Source organism: Mirounga leonina, unplaced genomic scaffold (assembly GCF_011800145.1).
Source record: "Mirounga leonina isolate KUSES-001 unplaced genomic scaffold, KU_Mleo_1.0 Mir_54, whole genome shotgun sequence".
NCBI lineage: Eukaryota > Metazoa > Chordata > Mammalia > Carnivora > Phocidae > Mirounga > Mirounga leonina.
In genome coordinates, this window is record NW_023270812.1 from 7,055,157 (window position 1) to 7,082,915 (window position 27,759).

A 27,759-nucleotide genomic window follows, 5' to 3' on the forward strand; every position below is an offset into this window, starting at 1 on the left:
ATACAAAATTTCACATAGAATAGCAGAAGGATTCTAATGCTTTGAGGAAGTGTTTCATGCTTCCATGGGCAATAACTGCTTTTATATGGGTAATCGTTAGCAACAGAAACTCATCCCCAGGTTTCCAAAAGGATTTCCTGACAGTTCTTTATTTCTGTTCTCACTCTCTATTTTTGTTAACCGTTATCCAGCCATTGATCTTTAAACTTGCTGGGAAGTGAAATTAAAAATCACTTGATCATTTTTGTCTTTTTAGGGGAAATTCTTCATACATATTTAGTTCAGTCTTTTCACCTTCACTGTAGCATTGTCAAGATCACATTCAGCTTCCCTAATGGTCACAATCCAAAGTTATTTCCGCATACTACAGGCAGCTCAGATCTAGAGAAATCTTGATAATTTTTGGTCGTCATTGGAAGAAACCAATGTTATTTGGCCATAATTTGGCCAGAGTGTGGCCATAACTGGTGATATATAAGTTTAGTTTAGACACAGGGTCATTACACACTTAAATTAGTAGAATTACTGTATGAAAACTGGAAGGAGGACATACCTGACAGTCTTTTAGTATTGTTTATAGGAAATGTTTCTTGTGAAGGAAAAGTATTGAGAATAGTCCCTTTGTTCTTAACTTGGAAAATATTTGACATAACAATAAAAGTTCTTCAAATTTAGTAAATTGTTTCATTATGCTTAATTAATTATTTGAGAGAGAGAGAGAGCGAGAACGAGTGGGAGGGGCAGAGGAAGAGGGAGTGAATCTCAGGCGGACTTTACACTGAGCACAGAGCCCGATGTGGGGCTTGATCTCATAACCCTGAGATCAGTACCTGGGCTAAAACCAAGAGTCCGACGCTCAACTGACTGCACCACCCAGGCGCCCCTCATTGTGCTTAATTGAATAAGCATTTGTCGAATGCCTGCTTCTTAAAGAATTTCCTGGAGGAGGCTTCAACAAACTGAATATAGACATATTCTAATCTTCATATATTATTAGAAAATAATTTGCTTTGAAAATATGATTGTTGGGGTGCCTGGGTGGCTCAGTCTGTTAAGTGTCCAACTCTTGATTTTGGCTCAGGTCATGATCTTGGTGTTATGGGATTGAGCCCCATGTCAGGCTCCCTGCTTAGCTGGGAGTCTTCTCTCTTTCTCTCAAATAAGAAAATCTTTAAAAAAAGAAAAGGAAAATGTGATTGTTGCTGGGCTCAAGTTCAAGTTAAAATTTTTGAGGAACTTGATATCCAGAGTCAGTGAGCAGTTAAATTATGTGAAATCTACTTTATGTCCAGTTTCTCAATGAATATTTCTTACTAATTTAAGATTGTATATACAGCTGGAGATAGTTACATGTTTAAGCTTTATCTCTTGGCTTAAAATGTATATATTCATAAGTGTGTTATTGGAATCTTGGTTTGCTTAAATATGTAACACTTTTGAATTCCTTTCTTGGAAGTTTTGGCATATGAACTTTCACATTAAGAGCACAGTAGGGGCAGAAGTCTTGGGCTCATTTGCCTGACTACAAATGTGCAATTAAAAGAGATTTTTTTTATCAGCAGGGGTTGGTACAATCAGTGTGGTCTGATGTTTCATGTTATAGAATTACTTTGTTGTTCAGATAGATGCTGTAATTAGAACATAATTTTAAACTTCACAGGGCACTGACTCATCAGGTGTTTTTAAGTAGTTCCTCAAATTTTGAGAATTTTTTTGATTTAATATGTTTATGTCACTGCATATAGTAGCTTCAAAAATGAAATGGAGGATGTATAATTGAGAAGGAATGGTTAGAACTTGTTTCAGGACAGTGGTTTGAATTAGCCCCAACTCATTTATAATGTTGGATATATTAATTGTGTATTAAGGCCAAATTTTAGTTGTAAGAATCTCACCCATTGAAAACTTTAATAACTGAAGGAATTCTATGTGTTAAGTGGCCACAGGTTTATCATTTTTGTATATTTGTGTCATTGAAATTTGATAGGCAGTTGTCTTATCTAGAAAAAAAGCGTATTTGTAGACGTAAGAGATCTGTTTTACCAGGTACTTCTCTGCCAGTTGTTGATATTGTTCTTCATGTAACTTATTCAGGAATTCATTTATGGAGAAAGAGCACTTGACTTGGAATTAGGACATAGGACCAACATCAAAAAAACAAAAACCACATTTACCAAATAGTTTGTTTGTTTCCTTATCTATATCCAAAGTCCCTACTATCTCTGAATGCTATGCAAGACATGTTAAAATACCACACAAATTTTTAAAGGTAAAATGGTAAAATAGAAAAAGTTCTCAAGATTGAAGATGTCAGTGTTCTGTTTCTGGCTTTTTCACTATTTATGCTATTTTAGGGCAGTTTGCTTAATTAGGGCTCTCATGTAGGTGATGTCTTATGCTAGGAATTAGTGTTGCTACTGCAGGCTCTGAAGTCATTCTGTCAGAACTGACAGAACACTTATTTTCTGCATGACCTGGGCAAGCCATGTCTGTCTCAACCTCCGTATTAACGTGTTAGTAAGAATAATAGTACTGTACTCATATGGCTATTAGAAGGATTGGATGAGCTGGTGTGTTTGTATTACTGAGCATAGTACTTGGCAAGCAGTAAGTGTTTAATAAAAGCTTAGTTACATATCATATCATCACCACCATTGTTATTTTCATTTCTGAATTTCTTCTTCATCACCTGGGAGACTAAAAGTTATTTGAAATTTGTTATTTCTTTATAGTATACTTGTCAAGAATGTAGATCATAATAAAGTATCATTGGTAATTGTATCTATTCTATAATTAGGAATGAGTGGTATTATAGAGTTCCTTTATATGCTACTAAACTTTAATTTACTATATAAATAAAGCTCTATTGATATTTTGTTAAATGTTGTCTCTGTTATATTAAGATATAACTTTAGTCTTGTCAGCGGTTTTTTTTTTTTTTTTTTTTTAAGATTTTATTTATTTTAGAGTGAGAGAGCCAAGCAAGGAGAGTAGCAGAGGGGGAGGGAGAGAGAAATTTTAGCAGACTCCACCACTGATCGTGGAGCCTGGCCCAGGTCTGTATCTCAGGGCTCGAGATCATGACCTGAGCCAAAACCAAGAGTCGAAGGCTTAACCAACTGAGCCACCCAGGCGCCCCTAAGTCTTGGCAGTTTTAAAAAGACTTTGACCTATTACTGCATTCTTCTGATAGAGTGAAGCAAGGTAGTACTGAGGTGATAGAGTAAAGGAGAAGCACAAAGCACAAACTTTGGATATGAAAATCAGACCTCAGAAGCATTATTGTAGAAAATCTGGGAAAGTTGACTAGAGGAGACCAAAAATAAAAGGGGGTAAAGATTGTCAAATGTAACTGGCAACTTAAATACGAGGTCAAAAAGAAGCAGGCCCAGAAACCAAGATATATAATGAACGGAGGTTATATAGAGGCTTATATAGACAGAGATACAAAAATAATACAGCAAGGCACTGTGGGGAAAGCTGCAGTATACTGATGTATTTTAATGACATTCCTCAATAATAAAAGCTCAGTTGTTCAGTAAGTATTTGTTAAGGGCCAGATACGTGTAAAGTCAGTTATATACATATTATCAAGAGTTTAAAAATCAGTGAGACATGGTTCTAGTATTCAGCTAAGATGAAACTTTCTAATAAGCTAGAACAGGTAATTAAATTGCAGTATGATACTTAGAACAAAAGATAAATAAAAGCAAATATTAAAGAAGGCATTCTGGATATAGGTGATAACTTACATAGTTATGGGTAGCAGAATCCATGTTTGTGAATAGGCCAGTTTATTTACAACATGGAATGAATATAAGCAAGAAATGGCACCTGAAATTTCTGTGGATTGAATGGGTGGGTATATGTATAGCAGCTTCTCTCTGTCAAGGCATAAATAACCTTATGACTGCATTTCAAAGATTTTTCTACAAAACCAGTTAGTCTTTGTCCTCAAGTTTAAAAAGTCTGCACTTATTAGGATAAAAAATAACTGAGACCCACTTGTAGAGAAGTTTGGAGAAGGGAGATAATGAGCTCCAGTTGAGACATGTTGAGTGCTTTGGAGACAATGACGTCCACATGTCAAGTTGGCAGTTGAATTTGAAGGCCTAGAAATCAGCAGGGATGACTGTGCTGGAATGCAAATTTGGACTGTGTCAATTGGAAAAATATCCAGGTTCTTCTGTATTGTGAAGATTTGGTGGCACATTAAATGACATGACATTGCTCTGGATGATTATAAAACCGACACTGTCATCATGAGTAATAATGAGCTGTTTTTTTCTACATCCTATCTCTGCTGTTGACTCTTGAAATATTATTTGAGGGACACCTGGGTGGCTCAGTTGGTGAAGTGTCTGCCTTTGGCTCAGGTCATGATCTTGGGATCCTGGGATTGAGCCCTTGTCGGGCTCCCTGCTCAGTGGGGAGTCTGCTTCTCTCCCTCTGCCCCTCCTCTTCAGCCCCCCTCCCCGCTTGTGCTTGCTCTCAGTCTCTCAACTAAATAAGTAAAATCTTAAAATATATATATATATATATATAATTTGAAATGTAACTGTAGAAAGAAATCAAATACCTTGACCAAAGTTTCTAAGAGATACACCATTTTTGATGTATATCCATTTGCCATCCGTCCTCTCTCCTTCATTTCAACCTTTTATTTGTCCCAAATTATTTATTGAAGTGAGAAAGTTAGGGTGTAGATTCTTAATGTAGCTATTGGGTACAGAAGTATGTACTCTAATCCTACAGTAATTTCTTACTTGTTTTTTTATGACTGAAAGAGAACATCTATGGATAGGTTTTATTGACTTCTATAGTAATTGCCAATTCCATATTGCCTTTATTATCCATTACAGAAACAGAAAACGAACACAGGGAGAAATTGTTTGTATTGAATAATTACTAGGCTTAAAACTCTCACTCTTGAAGGAATTTTCTTAACTCTACCTTAGTTTAGAATGGACTACAATTGGATAAATCTGGCTTCTGGGTAGAATGATCTTAAAAGCTTTTTTTTAAAAATCAAGTTTGATAATGTTCACTTTATGAAGTCTGAGGATGAAAACATGGGTCCCCCCACCCCCACCCCCACTGGAGATTCTTGGTATTTATTCCTTATTGCTACCTTGTGTGCTTAGTTGCTGTTAGTTGATTTTTTTTAGTTTTCATCTTCTTTTTCCATTTTGGTGAGAACCCAGTGGGCCCTTTTCATTTGGAAGCTCTTATCCTTCAGTTTCATTTTAAAAGTATGTATTATGTTAATGACTTTTCTCCCTTCGTTTTTCTTTTTCTTGGTAAGACATCTGTCATTTAGTTTCTGGGCCTTTTGAACTAGTCCTCTAATTTTTATACTGTTCTTCACCATTTTCCCCCTGTGTCTTTGCTGCTACTTGGAGGGAGAGTTTCTAAATTTTTCTCTTCTAATATCTCTATCAAGTTTTCATTTTTACTATCATATTTTTAGTTTCTCAAGTTCCCTTTTGTGTTTTGAATTTTCTTAACAGCATCCTTTATCTGTTTCAAGGATAGTGTCTTCTCTTAACTCTCTGCAGAGTTTCAAATTTTTCTTCTTTCTGGTCAGTGGTTGCTTTCTTGAGGTTGTTTTCTGTTTGTTGGGCTGGTCAGACTCCCAGAGAAAGGTCTTCCAGTCTCCCTTCCCTAGTGTGTGGGCTGACTGCCCTCACTCTAGATGAGGAGTGGGGTAGAAGGCTGGACACCTCAGCCTTCAGTATGTAAGTGATCCTATGAACTGCCCCTCAAAACCCAGTTCTTGGGGCACCGGGTGGCTCAGTCAGTTAAGTGTCTGCCTTCAGCTCAGGTCACAATCCCAGGGTCCTGGGATTGAGCCCTGCATCAGGCTTCCTGCTCAGCAGGGAGTCTGCTGCTCCTTTTTCCTTCTGCCTCCTACCCCCTGCTCATGCTCATGCTCTGTCTGTCTTTCTCTTTCAAATAAATAAATTAAATAAATAAATAAATAAATAATAAATAAATCTTTAAAAAAAAAAACCCAGTTCTGTAAAATGAACTCTTTAGGAATATATTTCTTATCTCTTGCTGGGAATAATGGAATGCCAGCTATCTGGGGAGAGGAGAGGTGGAGATTGTCAGCTGCTCCTTAATGAGAATTCAACCAGTCTTCTAGTGTTACCCCCACCTTTACCCCTACTACTGAGGAAATGCTGCCATTTCCTCAGTTTTTTCCCTGAGGGATGGGATGGGGTGGCATGGGGGGTGGTCTACAGCAGAAATTGGTCCCTTTTCACCTGGGGTTAGCTAAATCCCTGACTGCTTAGCCCATATGTTTTGTAGTTTCTAAATTGTTTTCTTTCCCATTTTCTTCTTCCTTATGACATAGTTTTGTACATTTTAAACTCTCTACAGTATTCTAGAATTTTAGGAGGGAGTGAAAGTACATGATTACAATAATTTCACCATCTTTGTCTACAAGTTTTTGTTCTTTTTTAAGTGTTTTAAAAACTAAACAAAACCCTTCATTTTGAAGCAAACATTAGGATAGGTATAACTTTCTTTTCAGTTTTTAACTGGCACTTCAGTTATTGAATTAATTAAGAGTATATATTTACCAAGGTGTTTTACAGCTTAAAAATTTATTCAATAAATTCAGTAAAGCACAATGTTAAATTATACTTTAACTTTATTCTCTGTTCCTATGATGCAAATATCTCTTTCTTTTTAAATTCTTTGGCAAATTTTTGTCTTTCCATATATAAAAGTTTCTGTGTTAAGTCACTTATGATTTTAGTTTTTATTTTTACACCTTCCTAAATATTTTGGATTATAAATGTCCCTCAGTTATCACTGTATTAGTATCTGTATTCGTGTCTCACATATATGTGTGTGCGCACGCACGCGCTCACACACACACACACACACACACACTAGCTTGTAGTGTCTACTAATTATAACAATTCTAGACTAGTTTGATTGGTTTTTCTTCTCATTTATGTTGTATTTTCCTGCTTCTTTTCATGCCTGTTAATTTCTGATTAGATGCCAAATAGTGTGACTTACCTTTTTGGGTGCATGTCTCCTATTCCTGTAAGTATTCTTGGGCTTTGTTCTGGGACACAGTTTAAGTTAGGAACACTTTTCATCCTTTTAGGTCTTGCTTTTAAGATTTACTTAGGCAGTACCGGAATAGTGCTCAGACCAGGTTTAATTATTTCCCATTACTGAGGCAAGACCTTCTATTTACTTTACCCAGTGTCTGTGAATCATGAAGTCTTTTCACTCTGGCTCTCTGTGAAGAACCCAGCACTTTTACTGAGTCCTGTGGCTGGTTCTTTCTCCAGCCTCTGGTATTTCCTCTTTTACACATGCACTGACTAGTGTTCAGCTGAGTGTTTGAGTGGACCTTGTGCAGATCTCCAGAATTCTTTCAGTATAGCTCTTTCTAGTACTCTTGTCTGAACTCTAGGTGTGTTGGTCTACCTGGATTTTTAGCTTAGTTACCTCAACCCAGAGAGGCAGTCTGGCACCCTTTCCGGGGCTGCAGCCTGGAGACTCCCAAGCCAGAGAGCTGAAGTAATCCTGGGCTTTACTTCATTGATTGGCCATCTCTCAGCCTCACTGTCTTCATTACCTGTTGTTCACAGGCTTGAGAACTGTCATTTCTTGTGTTTAGCCCATTTGTGGTTTTGTGTTTTTTGTTTGTTTATTTGTTTTTTTTTTTTTTGGTTGGTTCAGGCAGGAGAGTGAATCTTGTCCATGTTATTTTTATCTTGGCTGGAAGCAGAAGTCCCTTACTCATGAATATAGACACACTTTTTTAGGTTCACCAAAAAATATGAGTCATTTTATTAGATCTATCTACCAAAAAAATGATAAAAAAATACGAATTCTGGTGAAAAAAATGTTAACATTTTTCAACATAAAAATTAAAATCTGTATTTAAAAATTGATTTTCCTTGCCACAGTAGAGGTATGTGTATATACATTTTATGTTCTTTGGCATACAGAGAACCCTGAGGTTCTCAACTTTTTAACTCATTGATACCCTAGTTTCTCATTTTTTCATGGTGTCTGTTCCCTAGGCAAAAGAAAATACTTAATAGGTTTTTTTATTAAATAGTTACTTCCAAACAACCTCATTAGTATTTATCTAAAAATAACTTAAAGTGAAAAAAATTAAATTTTGTTCATAAATTTTAATTTTTATTCACATCATTTATTAATGGGATCTCTATTTTTCTTGGGTACCATTCAGATTGGCAAACATTAGGGTGCATTTTCATAGTAATGATATTAACAGAAAATACAGGCAGAAACATATACTTGACTATAGAATATATTCCCATTCTTAAAAGGCTAAGGTCCATATATTTTCCTTAGCATGAGCCCTGCAAACATGTAAGTTGTAGTAGAGAGCTGTTTTATTTTATTAGTTCTATTAATTTATGCCAGTTTTTTATCTCCTTTGATTGGAATCTCACAATTTTTTTTTAAGGTTTATTTAAATCCAGTTAATTAATATACAGTGTATTATTACTTTCAGAGGTAGAGTTCAGGGATTCATCATAGCAAAATGATGCAAACATAGCTTAAATAATTGGCAACAGGTTAGTATTAAGAAAGATAAACTCTCTTTGAGAAGAAAAATTGGTAATGTGTTTTGCAAATTTTTTAGGAGGAGCAGAACAGAGGCAAGCCTAATTGGGAGCATCTCAATGAAGATTTACATGTACTGATCACTGTGGAAGATGCTCAAAACAGAGCAGAAATCAAACTGAAGAGAGCCGTCGAGGAAGTGAAGAAATTACTGGTACCTGCAGTAAGTAATAATTTCCAAATCTTTCGATTTGGGGCCCAACCCCTTTTTCCATTTAATTTTTTTTAAATTACTGTAATGTTTATGTTAATAAAGAATAGGTTATTTATTTTTTAGAAATTTTATTTAACCTCATAACATAAAAATAATTTATAACTCATTTACTGTAGTGTAATTGGCAAACATAGACATTGCTCAGATCCTAAAATGGGAAAGCCTGTTTACTTTGGGGGAAGGAAATGTTGTGAGGGGAGCAAACTCAATTGGTGTCCTACTTTCCAAAGGTATTATTATTATTGCATCACTCTATTATAGGGTAAGAAAGTAGGTGCATTATCATTAGGGTGATGAAAGCTTTATTTTTTTGGGAGGGGGGAGCAATTTCTCATTGTAAGCAGGTAATGAGTGTACAGAAAAGTCTGTACAACTAATATTTATGTCGGAGGACCTGTGTTAGTAAGAGCACATTGTTTGAGTTGCCTGTGGGTTCCAGGTACCCTCCTGGCATGTCCCTGTTTCACATAGAAAGATTTCTGTTCCATAGTGAAATTTTCCCATAATATGATAAAATTTTCTTTTAGGAAAATAGGAGCTAACTTTTGCTGATCTGTCAGGCACCATTCTGAGTACTTTTCACACTTCATTTCATTTAATGTTTTTTTCTAAGATACTAAAAACTATTTAAGTTCATATTTAGGGATCTTAGGTAAAACACTGAAAGTAATTTTGGAGGGTGAAGTCTCATAAAGAAATGACCCCAAACACCTTTGTTCTCATCCTCCCTCCCTTCCATCCTCCATCTCCCCCTCCCTCCCCAGCCCCCTTCTTTTTGTCTTTTCCTCATTATTAAACAACCCTTTAGTAACTCCTCATTTAGAAATGATGATTGCACTCACTCCCAGAGTATTATTTTTCCCATGGAAAATGAAAAATAAATAACTACTATTTTCAGAGTCATTTTAAAAATATTTTTTATGTTGGTAAAAATGATAGAAATGTGGATCCTAATTTGCTGTTGGAAAAACTAGGAATACTGTTAATATTCTGTCAAACAAAAATTTATTGACATTTACATAAATGAGTATGGCGTCTATTGTTCTTTATTCCCCAGATAATCTATTCTATATATAAACTTACAAGCTATAAACATTTTTCATTTAGCGGACAAAACTAACTACTTGGAAGAAAAGAATTTCACATAACTTTTGTTCAATAGATCTTATGAACAGGTTAAATTATAAACTAAAATATATAGTTGTATACTATTGAACCATATAGTCTTCCTCCTTTTCCTTAATAATTATGCAGTTTTGAAAGGCTATAAAGAAAAGGGCTTTTTTCTAAGTCTATTGGACTATTAGTCCCATGATCAGAAAGTTATTTAACATTACTTTTATTGCTGTATATAGCTGAAAATGCTCAGCTCACGTAATACTAAGTACATAAGTTCACCTAATATAGCAAATAGACTGGGCGTCTGATAATTAAAGCTCTTACTGACCTATTATTTTATTCCAGCCATTCTGTGAACTACTTCAGTTCTCAAAGTTATTAACCTGGGGAAGAGCATCATATTAGAAGCTGTGTTAGTAACTAGCTATGTGTCTTTTATAGAGTTAGTAAATTTCTGTCTGTTTCATCATTTACAAAATGAGAATTGAAGTAAATGACTTTTAAGGACCATTTTGGTTTTAAAGTTGTCTTTGGACAGTAGAATAGATAGTAGAAGATAAAAAATGGCAGAAGCTTTTTTAAAACTTCATACAATTTATATTTTAAAGGCAAAGAGTCCTTTTGATGATAAATCTCTCTCTATGGAAGTACTTTTAGGATTGTTACTAATTACCACCTCTGAAGTAATAAAACTTTCTTAGAATTACAATTGTAGACTAAAAGTACTTTAAGATGTGGCCTCAATAAAGTGATTTAACTTTGTAGCAATTTCTTAATCCTGTCCATTTTGTCAGATATGCTTGTTATAACATGACTGCTATACCTGGGAATTTATTTTCATTAAACTCAACATTATTATACATTTCTGGTGATGGTGCTCTGATAAGCAAAGGTTTAAACAAAACAGAAGCTTTACAACCCTGAAGTTATCAAGTGATTTGGGCTTTTACTTATAAGTTCTTGGGAGACAGAATTACATCGTATTTGAAAGCTGACTTCTGGATTTGAATCCCATCTTTGTGGCTTTTTCTGTCTCCCTTTTCTCATCTGTAAGATTGGAACATCACTGAACTCTCATGTCATTATTGTGAAATTAGATAATACATGGAGAATGCTTAGCATAATACCTCTGTTTCATAAAAGTTTGCTGTAGTTTTTTGATGCTAAATAATATTGTTTTATAATTGTATAGGTTTACATACTGTTCTTTCTAAGTGCTGATTATAAAATAATGCATTAATTCAGAATTGGAGAAAATACAAGTTCCTTCTCAACTCATTCTTTTTAAGTAAAATTGGTTTGACCCTTATAAAAAAATTCACTGTGAGGCTCCTTACAGAACCCTTTAGTTTATTGCTGCTTAAATATTTTCAAAACAGTATTTTTGGATTGAAAATGTGGACCCATCTTGATCTTCTGAAAAGAATTCACATATAAATTCACATATAAATTGATTAATTTGATTGGGTTTTTTCCTGTTCATGTAAAAGTTATAAAGGGAAATGATATGGAGACTAGCATTTATTTTAAAATGTATTATTTAAGGTGCCCTCGTATTAGATTCAGAATTGCAGAAAAGAATTATTGCCGCAACTCAGTTGGATTTGACTGAGTTGAAGGGTTGTCAGAATCACTGCATGAAAGACAACACATTTCTTATCAGCATTGACATTTTGTCTAGCCTCAGATTGTCCCTCCAGTGAGCTGCCAATAGATCATTTTAATTTGTTTTTATATTACATGAAAACTTTTTGAAACATTTTTGTGGTTTTCGTGTCTCAGAATTTATCTTGAGAATAATGATACTCAAAATTCTGTTGATCATTTCACTCTCAGTGCTTACTTAACATGTCCGTTAACAGTAACTTTCAGTTGTGCCTTTCCTGTCTCTTCATATCCTACATGTAGTTTGGAGTCTCTAACTGTTATCAGGTGTCCAGAAAAATACCAAATTCAGTCAAGTTTACTTCCTGCATCCCTCAAATATGCTCATGTCCTTTTGCCCTCATTTTCTTTACCCTTATGTCAAGCCAGAGTTACTCAAAACCCCACAGCCAGCATTTGTCCTTGTAGTTTTGGACCCCACAAACCCATCCTTCATAACCTTTACGTGCTTAAAAAAGCCTCTTGGTGGTTCCCTCTTACTCCAAGAGGAGAACGGAGAATTCTTTAACATGGCTTTACAATCGATTTGCCGTAGGTTATCTTTCAGTCTTCATTTTTCACTCCCCACCCCTACCCCAAACCTAAAGTACACACACATAGACACACATACCACACTAGACCCACAGGTTGATTCTGTATTTATTTGATTTCTTGAAACTTCAGTCTTCTCATTTCTGGGCCTTTGAGTTTATTCAATAAATGTTCATTGTGTGCATTTACTGTGTCAGCTGTTGAAGATACAGAGAGAGTAAATCTGACTAGCAAAGTGTCTACCGTCTTGAAGCTTACCTTCTGGTTGGGGGGATGGGGCAGCTTGGATTACTGACAATAAACTAAAAGAAATATAAACTGTATTAGGTTGTACTAAAATGTGAAGGGAAAAAAAAGCAGGAAATCAAGAGCCATGGATTAAGGAAATATTTTATATGAGATAATTAGAGAATGCCTCTTAGAAGGTGACATTTGGGAAAACAAAAAACCTAATTGAAATGTGATGTAATCATTTGGATATCCAAGGGGTTTCCAAGCAAAGAGAACAAAAGTGTGATAGCCCAGAGATATTTTTGAGGTGTGTCGAAGGGGGTCCATTGAGGAGCATAGGGAGCAGGTGGAGAGTGGTGGGAGGTGAAGTTGGGGGAAATGGGGGAGATGGCAGGTTACAGAGGCCTGTAGGCCATGATAAGGATATTAGATTTTAGTCTGACATGAGAAGCTCTTGGAGGAGTTTGAGGAGAGGAATAACACGGTCTAATTTGTATTTTAAAGGATCGTTCTGAATAGAGGACACACTTTGAGGGTGATGGAGAAAGCGGAGATGCCAAGGCACAAGCATTTGTATTTTATGAATGAGGTGAAAGTGCTGTGGGGCTAGTGTTGAAGGGGCTGAGTGGTAGTAGATACGGGATTTATTTCCAAGGTAAAGCTAGCAGGAATTTCGATGGATTGGGTGTTGTGTGTATGTGAAGACTTCAAGGTTTTTACCCTGAGTAATTGGACTTGTTTCCTGTTTATACTGTTAGGGGAGCAGGTTTGAGAGGGAAGTCAAAAAATTGGGTTTGGAAGTGCAAATGTTGAGATACCAAATGTTAAATGGGCGTTTGGTTATAACAATCAGATTAGGTGAGAAGATGGGACTATGTCAAGTTTGAAGTTGTCATCGTATCAAAAGCTTTTAGAACCAGGAGGCTGGATGCTATTATCTAAGAATTGGATAAAGGTGAAGAATAGTCTGGGGACTCAGCTCCAGGTACTTCACCAAATAGAGATCAGGAAGAAGAGGAGGATCCCGCAAAGGAGACCAAAGAGAGGAGCCACTGAGGTTGAGGGAAAACCAGGAACATGGAGTCCTGGAAGCCAAGTGAAGGAGTTTGTTGCAGACGATTGTTCAGTTGAGATAAGAATTGGGAGTTAATCACTGGATTTGGCAAGTAGTGGTCATTGGTGATCTCACCAATTGATTTATTTTTTTTTAGATGATGGTTTTAAAATTAAGCCTAATTGCCTGGGTTCAAGAAAGTATGGGACAAGAGGAAAAGGAGCTGGAATTTTTTCCCCTAAGATTTTATTATTTATGTAAATGATTCTTTCAGTACTGTTGGCCTTGCAGGTCTTTTATTGATTGCTTCACTGTCTGTGATCTTTTTCTCCATTCTACATCAGCTTCCCACTCCATGATGGCTCCTTGGATCTTTTGAGGGCCCCATAAAACAGTAGAATGTCCAGCAGTAGACATTTCCTTCTCTTCATTGAGAAGATGCTGCATAAATTTGGCAAGCAGGGTAATTAACTTGTGCATGTATACTTGTAGGATAAATCTCTTGAAGTAGAATTATTAGGTTAGAGGGTAAGTGCATTTTAATTTTTTTTTTTAAGATTTTATTTACTTGAGAGCTAGGGTACTATGTGGGGGTGGAGGGGCAGAGGGCGAAGGGCCTGATGCAGGGCTCAATCCCAGGACCCTGAGATGAGGACCTGAGCCAAAGGTAGATGCCTAACCAACTGAACCACCCAGGCGCCTGGTGCATTTTAAATTTTAATACATAATTCATAAATTGCCTTCCAGAAAATTTATACCGATTTATAGTCCTGCCAGTGTTTTATGAAAATGATTGTTTCCCAACACAGTCTAAAACCTTGTTTTAACCAAAGTCCTAAATCTTTGCTTTCTCTAAACAAAAACAATTTTAATAAGCCCTTTAATTACAAAAATGTGAATAAAATACTTCTTACGGTTCTTATAAAATGTTTGGTTTTTTAGGTTTTTATATTAAGCAGCTGTGTGATATTACAGCTATTTTTGTAACAAAAAACAATATTTTTACCTTTATGTTGATATCTTGAACAGGTACACAGTCCCTAGTTTCATATTGTTTCTATGGAGAATATGATTCAGATTACATCTACATTCACAGAATAAATCTATAGCTAAAGTGTGGAATTGTCTTTGTATTATTACAGTATAAATGTTTCTTACCTAACCGTATAGGTTAAGTTGATTTTTGGAAAGAAATAGATGTATAAAGAGTTGCATGTATTTTAATGGTTTTTTTGCCCGTTTTGTTTAATGTTATTATAGCAAAAGATCTATCCCTGGCTTGAGGGACCCGGGCAGGGGAGGAAGGGAGCGGAAAGCAGAGACTTTTTGCTTTATCTGAAATTTCTTAATTAAATGTAATAAATAGTTGATTTTGTATCTTGTATCTGCTGATTTTTAAGATTTAAAAAATCTGGGTAAAGATTGTACCTATACTCGGTGTGACAGGGTTCTAATTTTCCATAGATTTTGGTGATTTTAATGTGTCCCCATTAATTCACATAACACTACACATAACTAAATGTTTAGTAAACCAGTTCAAACCTTTAAATTCAAATTGGGTTTCAAAACAACCTTATGAAATAGGTCCTCTCCCCCCCCCCCCTCCATTTTTCTAACAAGCACATGGACTCAGAGAAACCTTAGCATCATTAGAGCACTTGGTAATTTTTTTTTTTTTTTTTCAGGAAATAGTTCAAAAATCTTATTTTATTGCAAAGGTAAGGGGTTGTTGAGATGACTCACACTTCATTAGTAAAGTCTGAGCATTAGGCATGGTTTGATTTTGTTTCTTAAATCATAAATCAAACCATAATTAGGGAAGAATAATTTCTCTAGTTACAGGTAATGTTTTTATCTGACATGTATAAGTCTGTTACCACCGAATATCTGCTAAATATATCTTTTTATTTTAAGTAGTCTGTTCTGTTGTTTGAAGCTTATTTTCATAACCTGAACTATGCTTTTTCAGATTTTTGAGGCCTTCACTATGCTATTATAATTACAACGTGATCTTCTGTGAAAATTTAAACTATACTCACTGATAAAAAAAGGACTATAGAACAGTGTCCTAATTTTGCTGAATATAATATAAATAAAAATATATTTTTATTATATAAAATTACGTAAATATAAATTATATAAATATAAAAATAAACATAAATCTAACTTCAAAGTACTTCTTGAGCCCATGTATTCCTGCCACCCAGTTGAAGTAATCTCTCTGCCCACTGTTAGTTTTACTCCATTTAATTCTCCCGTAAGTTAGTAAGAGTGATTTTAAAAACAATATGTAAATCCTATTAAAGATATGACTTGCCATTTCACTTAGAATAAAATTCAAGCTCTATACTGGCCTCTGCAAGTAGGGCATCAAGTGAGCTGCTATCTGGTATGAAACTGTTGTGTGGTGAGGAAGTGACTCAATTGTAAACAGGTAGTTGTGAAAACATGTAAAGTCAAAGAAGGAAAATGTTAATGAAATAATTTAGGATTTTGGATAGCTCTGTGTGACTATAAAGTTTAATTTCCACATGTGTTATTTTTTTCTAAGTTATTTTATAAATGGGAGAAAAAATTTTGAAGTACAAGGATGGAGTAGAAAGAAGTGAGCAAAGACAAAAAATCACTTTTTCTAAAATGATTTTGAGGAAATCCTCAAACTGACCAGTAGAATTTTGCTAAATATGCAGGTAGAATATTAAGGAAAGCATTTATAGGAAGAAACTGTGTGTTGTGACATGCTTTAATATAGTGATAGCCTTCTTATTTTAAGTGTACCCTATAAGGAAATTAGTGTTACATGGAATTATTTAGGGATTTGTGATTTCTGGTTTTATATAACTGCTTTATTATATAAGTTAATTGAGTAGGAAAAAAAACCCTGTAGTTTTCATGATTCGTATGGAATTTTACAATATGGATTATTTACTAATTTTTGCCTAATATTTAAGACAGGATATGTTGATTATTTGTGTTTGATGGTAGGATTTACTGCAAAGTGGCACTGTAACTTGCTTTTCTACAAATTTTTGGATCTTCAACTGAAATTGTATGATAGTTACTAATTTAATATAGCCTTTGTGATGAATTATTTTGTAGTTAGACAAATTATATTTTAAGTAGATTATTTAGTTCTTATATATGTAAACCTTAGGCTTTTACATATATATTGAACTTTATTATAATTAGGAAGCTTTCTTCAGGTGACGTTTTAATGCTTATTCTTATACACATCATAATTCTCACACTTTTTTTCTGTGATCCCTTCAAAATAAACTGGGCTGTTAAATTTCTTGGCTGAATTTCTTCTTAAAATCTTAGGATTTACCTAATATGCTTATACAAGTATACAGAATTCAGTGAACTGTGAAATAATGACTTCTTACCTTTATACATTTTCAAGTCACTTTAACATGTATTTGATCCTTAGAGAAAGCTTGTATATTAATTTACTCATTTACCAATTCTGTCATCAGATGTTTTCATTTCCTTTATAATTGCTACAGTGATATTGTAATATGTTATAAATTTCCAGTTCATTTTGCCTTTTGTAACACAGTAAACCTGTTAGTAATTAATTTGGTTTTGATATGCTCATGTATATATTAGCATAGATCATAGATCAATTGTCTACTATTTTAATGATTCAAGCTTTTAGTCTAGGATGGGTGAAACCATTGGAGGGCTTTGAGGAGAGAGGAATGACATGATCTGATTATTATTTTTCAAGGATTACTTGACCTGCTCTGTTTAAAACAGAGTAAAGAGTATAAGAGTGGAAGAAAGGAAGCTCTCAAAGGAGCCTGCAAATTATGGCCCATGGGCCAAACCCATCCTCCCACCTGTGTTTGAATAACCCACGAGCTAAGAATGGTGTTTGTATTTTTAATGGCTGGGGGAAAATCAGGAGAAGGATACTTCATGAAATGTGAAAATTGTATGAAATTCAAATTTCATTGTCCATTAAAAAGTTTTATTGAAACACAGCCATGCTTATTCATTAACATATTGTCTGTGGCTGCTTTTGTGCTTCAGTAGTAAGTTGAGTAACTGCAGCAGAGACCATATACCCAGAAAAGGCATTTACTGTCTGTCTCATTACAGAGAAAGTCTGCGAATTCGTGGACTATTGCATTAATCCACAAGAATGGTAATGATGAATTGGGCCAAGATAGCTGTAGAAGTGAAGTGTGGTCTGATTCTGAGCTTATTTTTAAAGTGAAGCTGGCAAGTTTTGCTAATGGATTGTCTATGGGATGTTAGAAAGCAAGGAGTCAGGGATGACAGCAAGGATTGTAGACTGAACAACTGGAAGGATGTAATTGCTATTACCTTGATAAAGAAGACTTCAGTGGGAACAGACTTTGAAGAGATTATCAGGAGCTCAGGTTTGGACCTAGTAAGTTTGAGGTAATAGTTGGCTACCCAAGTGCAGCTATCCTAGTATTTTTTTCAGATTAACAAATACTTATTCCAGGTTGACTGTGTTTTAGGGCACTAGGATCCAGAAAATTATTGGCAAGATCCTTAATATTTAGGGCAGTGACATTTCCCTAACTGTATTCCATGAGACAGACACTTTCCATAGGTATTCCAGGTAAAGGAAGCCTTTAATATGCTAGTAAGTATTGTGAAGCTCTGGTAGGAACCATTTCCAAATTTAATTGACCATCAAATTTTTTTGCTGAGAGTGCATTCACATCTAGTGTTCTAGAGATATACATGTTTAAGAAATAATCTGGCAGCTCATGGGTCTGATTTAAATACAGTTGAGCTGTTTCTTAATGCTGAAGAATAGTCATTTTGAATACTTGAGGGAAAGGAATTTAAGGGTTTTTTTTTTCCATTATTATACATAAATTAAAACACATTCATTTTAAGTATACAGTTTGAGTTTTGACAACTGTATATCACAGTCAAGATTTCCTTCACCCTGAATGAAGGGGGGGGACATCGGAGGGAGAGACAAACCATGAGAGACGATGGACTCTGAAAAACAAACTGAGGGTTCTAGAGGGGAGGGGGGTGGGGGGATGGGTTAGCCTGGTGATGGGTATTAAAGAGGGCACGTTCTGCATGGAGCACTGGGTGTTATGCACAAACAATGAATCATGAAACACTACATCAAAAACTAATGATGGTAATGTATGGTGATTAACGTAACAATAAAAAATTAAAAAAAAAAAAGATTTCCTTCACCCCTTTGCATCAATTAACCACCTCCTCCTGCTGCCTCCAGGCAACTGCTGGGATTAGTTCCGCCCACCCCCTTTTGATGGTCTCAAAACTTCTATTTTCCCCCAGCTTTATTGATATATGATTGACCAATAAAAATTATATATGTTTAGGTGTGTGTTTTTTTTAAGGTGTGTGTGATGATCTATATATACATTGTGAAATGGTTATCACAGTAATTACAACACATCCATCACCTCACATAGTTATTTTTTGTGTGTGTGGTAAGAACACTTAAGATCTACACTAGCAAATTTCAAGTATACAGTAAAGTTAACTGCAGTCACCATGCTGTATGTAAGTCTGTAGAACTTACAGCTGAAGGTTTGTATCCTTTGATGAATGTCTCCCCATTTCTCCCACCCCCCACCTCTTCGTAGCCACTGTTCTACTCTTTGGTTGTATGAATTCAACTTTTTTGGACTCAGTGTTGCATTTACTATATTTCATATAAATGAAAAAATTTTTGTACCTGCCTTTTTTCATATAGCATGGTGTGACAGTTTTTTGAAGTTCATCCATGTTTTTGCATGTATCATGCATGTATCAGTGGGCTCTACCTTTTTGTTGATAATTAGTATTTCATTGAATAGATAAACCAGTCTATCCTTTCACCTGTTGTAATTTTAATTTTTATTTCTCCAAAGACAAATGATCTCAAGCATCTTTCCATGTTCTTCTTGACAATTTATGTATCTTTGGTGAAGTATCTGTTTAAACCTTCTGTCTTTTTATTGACTTGTTCTTTTTTTTGGTTCTAACAATTCTTCATATAATTTGGGAATAAATTCTTGGTCAGTTATTCTACTCAGTGGCTTGCTTTTTTTTGTTTTCTGATTTTGTGGGAAGGCTTTTAATTATAAATTCAGTTTTATTCATAAATATGAAACTTGTCAGGTTTTTTCTTGTTTTTAAAGGAGTTTGTCATCTAAGTTAAGTTTTTGTCATGAAGTTGTTCCCTTTTTATCTTTTTAAGTTCTGTAGAATCTGTGGTAGTGTTCTTTCATTCATGACATTAGCAATTTGTGACTTTTCTTATTTTCTTGATAAGCCTAGCTCTAGAGTTTTGTTAATTTTATTGATATTTTCTAAGGACCAGCTTTTGGTTTTGTTGATTTTTCTCTATTCTACTTTCTTCTGCCATAAAGATACAAATTTCTCTCTATAATGCTTTAGCTGCTTCCAAAAAATAATGTTATATTGTATTTTCATTACCATTCAGTTCAAAATATTTTTAAATTTCCTTTGTAATTTCTAATTTGACCTATGAGTTATTTTCACATGTTTCCAGATATTTGGGACTTTTCTATTTATCTTACTACTGTGACTGATTTCTAATTTAATTTTTTTCTTAGAGAATATATTCTTTAAGACTTTAGTCTTTTTGAGTCTAATTAGGACTTTTTATAGTCCAGCATATGGTATGTTATGAATATCCCACATACACTTCAAAACATGTTTATTTTGCAATAGTTGGGTATATGTTCTGTAAATGTTGTTTAGATGAAGGTGATTGAAAATGTTCACGTTTCTCCTATTCTTAGCCATTTTCCCTACTTTTGTGAATTACTGAAAGAGATGTATAAAAATGTTCATTGTGAAAATATGCACAATAATATATTGTCCTTGAAAATACTGAAATAGCAAACTAATTTGGTATATGCACATGGGTACATGTGTGTATATGTATGTGTGTGTATGAATAGCTTACACAACCTGTATGAACAGGGTTTAGCATCATTGAAAGATGTCACTCTACATTTTATATAATGACAATTTTCCCCTTTAATTTTGAAGTCTTTGTTTTTTTCCTCAAAAAAATGCCACTTAACTTCATGCAACACATTTTCTAGAGAGATAGTACCAAGCAGTATATAGGTGGCAGTCAGTGTTAGAGAAGATGTTAACTGAATTTACAAGAAGGTGTCACCATGGACTGGGTGCTTAGGGAAGAAGACTTCACATAGGTAGGTGAGGCTTGACCTGGAACTTTAAGACACAGGACTCATACAGACAGAACATCAGTGTGTTTGTGTGTCAGGTCATTAAAAGTGGTGACAGATGCAGTAGTAGGGTTGCACAAATCATGCATGGTCAGGGACTGTCACTTGGAGCTTTTATTTCCTTATTTGTAAAATTAGGCTATTATTTATTGCTCAGTTGCCTTAGAATGACTTTTTTAAAGGTAAAAATTACTATTTTAGTTATATGGAATTATAAGACATTTTCTTTTTTAAAAAATACATCTGGTATGGACTGGTTACCTCAACTACATCATTGACTGTGGCAATTATAAGCTCAGTTACTGGTCACAGGAGGCACCACACAGAAAGAAAGTAATTCTATTCCTTACCTACAAAATGTAACCTCATTGCTAATCCACAATCTTACTTTATAGGTTTTTGATTACAGTAGCATAAGAAGAAGATTATAAAACCATATATTAATGTTACTAAAATGTAACATCATATATAAAAGTCTGTTTCCCCTCCCTCCTTCTCTTCTTCCCTCCAACTTTTCTCTCCCACTCTCCCTCTTCCTTTCTCCTCTCTCTAAATCTATCCATCCCCCTCTCTCCTTCTGTCCATCTTGCTCTCTCTCTCCCACTCCCCCTCTTTCCATCTTTCTTCCTCTCTCTCTCTCTCTTTCTCCTGCTCCCTCCTCCTCTCTCTCTTTCTCTCTCCCTCCCTCTCTCCCTCTCTCTTTTCCATCTTTCTCTTTCTCCCCCCCACACTCACTCTCTCTTTCTCTCACTCATTCACTCACTCACTATGGGAATGCATCTATTATCTCAGCTGATCAGATACCATCTCTCTTTCAATTAATTCTCATTCCAGTTAGTTGTAAAATAATACTATTTCTCATCATTAGCTAAGACCTTACATGGGTACATATCCTATGATGTTTTCTAATCTTCTCCTAAGGAACCTCAAAAACACTAGAATAGTGGAAGCAGGGGGGGATATTGTGCCAGACTTCTGTTGATATGAAGACTGAGAAAGTAGAGGGGAGGCATATTATGGCCAAATATCCTCTTTCTCACTATAATTTTTCTTCCCTTTCAGTAGGAACAGAGGTAAAGATTACTGTTAAGGAGGTAAAATACTAAACGGAAAGACTAAATGAGCAGTACCAACCTTGTATTAGAGAAATTAATGTTTCTAGGCAGCTGAAGTTTACATCATCTCATAATTTAAGACAGACTTTGGCATACAGGATGCCACGAGTCCCAGACTGGTGTCATAAAGTGTTCATTTCACTTTTTAACATTTCAACTTTTACTTTATGGTGGGGATAATCATATCTGTTTGTTCTTTTACTTTTTCTTTAAGCTTGCTTATAAGTATTTGAGAACTTGAACATGAATCAGTTTTGGATATTATAGCTTATTCCTTCATGAAACCACTTATATACGTGGAGCTCAGTAATAATTGATCTAATACATAATAGATTCTGACAAATTTCCAGATGAGGATTTTGAAATTTAAAGTTGCTTCTAGTTATTTCAAGGAATATTAAGACATTGGGAAAAAAAATATTTCAAGTAATTTTAATTCACTGTAGTCATTTAAAAAACTACAGATGCTATCAAAATTTGGGATAGTGGTAGAGAGACAAGGATCCACCACAAAATTTTTAAGTTTGCTTTTCACGTTACCCAAAGATTCTCTTCTTTCTAATGCTATATACATTTGGCTCATAGTTAACTGTGTACTAATTATAACCTGAAAAGAAGAGAGATAATGACTCTGGAGATGGAGTAGTCTTATCTTGGAGTTAAAGGTTTTTAACTGGGTTGTTAATGAACGGATACTATTACATTTAGTTCTTGACCATAGTGTCACTCATTCAGGTCTGTGGTATTCTCCTCCTTTTCATTTTATTGGGAGAGAAGGTAAGGTATTAAAAGATACATTGAAAGACATCTCACTGTGATGCACTTGGTCCTTGATAGAGCTGTAATACGAGAGAACATCTCTCTCATGTAAAGAAAGGTGTTGCTACTGTTTTCTGCCATGCACAACCATTTTAATCTGAATGGGAAATCTGTCTAGGGACCCAGAGTACAGTAATTAGCAGTCTCTTCAGAGTGTCAGAGCAGAATTACTATTGTAATGGTTTAGCTGCAGGATAAAAGGATTGAATTTAGTTCTGCTTGTCTGCCAAACTAAAATGAGTTGCCATGGGAATTTTCAAATGTGAGAGGCGTTTACTTAAAGCAATTTGGCAGGTTTGAATAAACTCATAAATTATAGGTTTGAAAGGAGCCAGTCCTTGCTTCCTCTCATATAGGCAGGACTGTATAGAAGGCTGATAGCTTCTTAAATTGTTAATGAGAATGAGTTGATCCATGCGCTCATGCAGACGATCTGCTTATTAAGGCTTGTTTATTCACTAAATATAGTACAGTAAGCACATTAAAGGAAAGGTATTTTGTTCCAGATCTCTGGAGGAAAAAGAAAGTGACAACTATAGACATAAATTTCCCCTCCTAAATTAAATATATCTTCAAATAACTCTCTTAAAATGATTGTTTTGTTTTAATAAGCATTGATCTGATATTAACTTTAATTTTGCTCAGTGCATGTAATAAATACATATCTTTACACATGTCATATTTGTCTTACAAGTAAGATGAACATTTAAAGCTTTTTTGGAAAACAAGGCACTCAAACTTATAAACTGGATTATTTAGTTTGCATGTAAATACTTTCAGAGAAACTTTCAGCTCTCTCCTGTCTCTCAAAAGAACTGGGTCTTAGTATAATCACTTTCTAGTGAGAAAATGCTCCTTTAAGTGCCTAAGGTGATGAAGATCACTTAGGCTTGTATAACCTCACTTGTCCTCAAGATCAGTAATAATAATAGTTCTTGCATTAGTGTTTTATATCTGCCCTCCAGAAAAAAACACTTAGTGAAATTTAAGTATTTAAAATTTTGAGACTAACCTATTTTCACACAATAAATCAGGTCTTTGGGGTAGTCTGTTAACATTTTCAAGCCACTTTACTTTCATAAGGAAGGTAAAAATTTGCTTGTTGCAAATCTTAGTGCCCTGAAAACGTAGATGCAACTTTCAAAAATGTTTTACAAGGAGATCCAGGTATGCAGAATGATTGTTTAATTCAGATAAGAAAGTACAAAATGAGTATTTTTTAAAATAGGATAAATATATTTTTGTTTATATATTAATCTTCTTAAAGTACAATTACATATCAGAGTAGTCTGATTAAAATCCTGTAATTCTAAGATTACCGTTGAACCTTAATTAATAAATTAATAAACCTTGACCCAGCGACAGAGCAGACTGTCAGAAATGTCATTTAAATTTAGACTACAAAAGCCATCAGAGAAGTCCTTATCAGAGATCTAGAACTGGAATCAAAATGGCATAACACACTATATTCTGTGTGTAAGGTACTCTGATGCAAATGGGTGTGTACTGCTTTAGGAAACATGATGATGGGGGAGGTGCTTGCAGAAGTTGAAATGTGGTTAATTGCTTCTTACAGAGAGGGACAATGCTAAAGAAGTTTAACTGTATTCCACATCAGTGTCGTCTTCTATCCCACCCCATATTCTGCATTAGAACAGCCACAGGAGCCTATTCCAACTAGAATTTTCACAAATAATTGAAAGTCCTATATCTTTGGATAGCAATCCATATGGACAGATGAAGTGTGACATGGTGTAGGTTGTAGGACTTCAGTCACTGTCATAAATCACTGAGGAGCTGTGTTGAAATCTTTGTCCAACCATCATGTTGTCTGAAGTGTGTTGGCATTTTTAAAATGAACAGGGGGCTTTTCCCCAAACTTGGAGCTTCTTGGCAATAATAGTAAGATGTGTCTTGTGTAGGGTAGCTGTGAACAAGCCCTTACAGATACGGAGTCTGTATGAAAAACATCCTCCTTTTAAATATTATACGGATTCATTAAAGACTGGCTTCCCTAACACAAAACGTGGTTGATAGTTTAGATAGCTTATGACTCTAAACTTAAGGTGTTACCAATATAAAACAAGGGATTCTGGGCATAAGATAATAGGGTAGTATGTGTTTATTCTTTGGAAATATTTTTGTAGTTTATATAAAAGCTCCTTCCATTTTAATCTTATATTCCATGCATCCCTCAGAATTTGCATGTTGAATTTATTATGTAACATTTTACACTTACTAGTACCTATTTATTCTTAACTATTAATGTTTCTATCCCATAACTAAATACGCTGGCTGGGATAATGCATTTTAGTTTTTTTTTCCCGCCTTACTAAATGCATGGTATTCTACACAGATATTCTAAAATTAATTTACTATATATTAATTTTTTATTAAAGATATAAAATTATTTAATAGAAAAATAGGTGAGTGATTTCTCGGTGTATCTTCTTCAGTTCAATTATTTTCATACATCCCTTTAATTTGTTTGCATGCCCTTCTGAAGGTTGGTAAGTAGCATCATGTTCCTTATATATAGGTGAAGCATTTGTATTTCATTCATTTTCTGTTAATGTACATTGAAATTGAATTGGCAAAAAAGATAAGAAAATCAAATACCCTTTAATTAACTTGTATTTTTAAACCCTTACATTTAATTTTTCTTGACATTTCCAAATGTTTGAGTGTTATATGTAAGTAAAATTATTCAGATATTACCATTGTGAGACTTTAATAGTATTTTAATGAGTCAGATGAACATTTTAATATTGTTTCAGGTAAACTTAATTTGGTAGCTTGTCATATATAGCTCGATTTCCTATGTTTTTGATAACTAAATTTTTAAAATTTAATTTCAAAAGTGACACTTAATAATAAGACTTCTCCTTTATGGGCATTTTTCTGAATCTTGTATTGCGTATTTGTATAAGTAGATAGGTTAGGTTTTTTATTCTCTTAACCTTTAATGCCTTTGTGGGGAAAAAATTAATCTTTAATGTGTGGATCAAATATAAAATATAAAGTGAGTTTTTAAAGTTATGCCTTTAAACTGATATGGCATCAACTTCTTTTTGTTAAACCTCTTTGTAGAATATATCTCTGAGCAAGTTAACAGATTCATGAATTAGCTTTCTTTATGATACGAATTTATTTTATGAATTTGCTTGTGAAGGATGGCAGTATACTCTTTTAAATAAAAGACTTTGATTACTGAATTTAGCATCTGTGGAATTAAAACATACTTGTAGAGATTTAAAAACTCATTTAATGACTGTCAAAAGCAATTCACTTTACAAACTTCTATTGAGAGACTGCTATATACCAGGCTAGAAACCAAGACTTTGGTACATACGGAGATAGAGATTTAGTAATATAAAAATGAGAGTAGGGCAAAATTAATGAGTTTCCCAGTTACTTATTTGGTCACTTGATGCTTGCTCTTCAGAAATGTCATGCTGTCACTAGAGGTAAATACTTTCCAGAGTGATCTTCTTGCCCTCCAATTTGTTCTTTTTGGGCAGTCTCACCCATAGTCTGTCTCCAGGGACCACTGCCATGGTGATCATTCTTCAGTGTGCTTCTCATCTTCAGCTCCACAGCTCCCCAATCCATTCAACACCTCCGATGATGATGATTTATAGGCATCTCAAACATAACATTTCCCAAACTAGCATCACATCTCCCTGCCTTCCTCATAATAACAGTTCCCCCATTGTTTACTCTTTGTGAATGACATCCATTGCCTACGAGTCATATATCCTTAATTCCACCTTCTGTTTCCCCTCTGCTCCTACTCTTTCCCATCCACTTTATCAAGTCCTGATTCTGCCTCTTAATAGCACCAGACTCTCGGGGCGCCTGGGTGGCTCAGTCATTAGGCATCTGCCTTCGGCTCAGGTCATGATCCCAGGGTCCTGGGATCGAGCCCCGCATCGGGCTCCCTGCTCGGCGGGAAGCCTGCTTCTCCCTCTCCCACTCCCCCTGCTTGTGTTCACTCCCTCGCTGTGTCTCTCTCTGCCAAATAAATAAATAAAATCTTTAAAAAAAAAAAAAATAGCACCTGACTCTCTCTTTTCTGTTTTCACTATTGTACTAGATCAGTTGGTGATCCCTCTTAGTTGCAGCCAGAGTTATCTTTTTTTTTTTTTTAAGATTTTATTTATTTATTTGACAGAGAGAGAGAGAACACAAGCGGGGGGGTGGGCAGCAGGCAGAGAGAGGGAGAAGCAGGCTCCCCGCTGAGCAGAGAGCCTGATGCGGGGCTCGATCCCAGGACCCTGGGATCATGACCTGAGCCAAAGGCAGATGCTTAACCGACTGAGCCATACAGGTACCCCCAGAGTTATCTTTTTAATATATATTTGAAGTATCATCATGTTCCCTGTTTCACATTTTCATGGCTTTCTGTCACTGCCTGGTAAAAATGCAAACTAATTAGCACAACATTTGTAGCCCATCTTCATCTGGTACATACCTACCTTTACAGATTTGTTTCATGTTATTTCTCCCTTACCCTCCCCCTATATTAAATACCTTGCAGTTCCCAGAACACTCCTTGTTTATTTGTTTAGCAGTAGAAACTAAGATGGGAAAAGGCCCAGGAGAAGCCACAAGAAAGATTTCTCTTAGTATTCTAGCACTTTGAATAATTTAAAATTGCCAGTGAAACACTAGGAAATAGGAAATGTATTCTCTAAAAATACTACACAGTTATTTGTCAAGGTTTTTACATGACTGTATACTAACATGCAATAGTAGTACTGTTTTGCGTTGTTATTCATAACTTCTTAAAGAAAAAGTTCTGTTTTAGCACATTACGATTTTAACAGGTGTTTTAAGCACCTGCTTATATTCATTGAACAAATATTTATTAGTGTTTTATATATACTGGGAACATACTAGTGTAGTTTTTTTGTTGTTATGAAATTAAAGTATCCAGTCCAGCAAATGAAGAAGTATGTTCCTTATAATATGCAGGCAAAACATGGGTTGTAAAAATCTTTTGATTTATAAGGTTTCATGGAAAACTAGGAGTTTCAAACTCACAGTAACAAAGTTATTTTTTCCTATGGGAATTTCAGTAAACAGAGATTTTTGAAAAAACTATAAAATCCAGTGCTATAAAACCAAATTGTAACA

General features: G+C 34.9%; 1 protein-coding gene across 7 annotated transcripts in view; it reads left to right on the forward strand.

The window, feature by feature from the left end:
• The window catches only part of QKI (QKI, KH domain containing RNA binding), a 158,164-nt gene that overhangs the window by 101,824 nt on the left and 28,581 nt on the right, over positions 1 to 27,759 (forward strand). For all 7 annotated transcript variants that reach the window (XR_004676857.1, XR_004676858.1, XM_034991998.1 and 4 more), the window contains exon 4: positions 8,654 to 8,797. Coding sequence is in view for 5 of the 7 variants with exons in the window: in XM_034991998.1 (XP_034847889.1) it covers positions 8,654 to 8,797 (144 nt within the window). In the remaining 2 variants the exon portion in view is untranslated. The remainder of the gene's footprint in view (positions 1 to 8,653; positions 8,798 to 27,759) is intronic.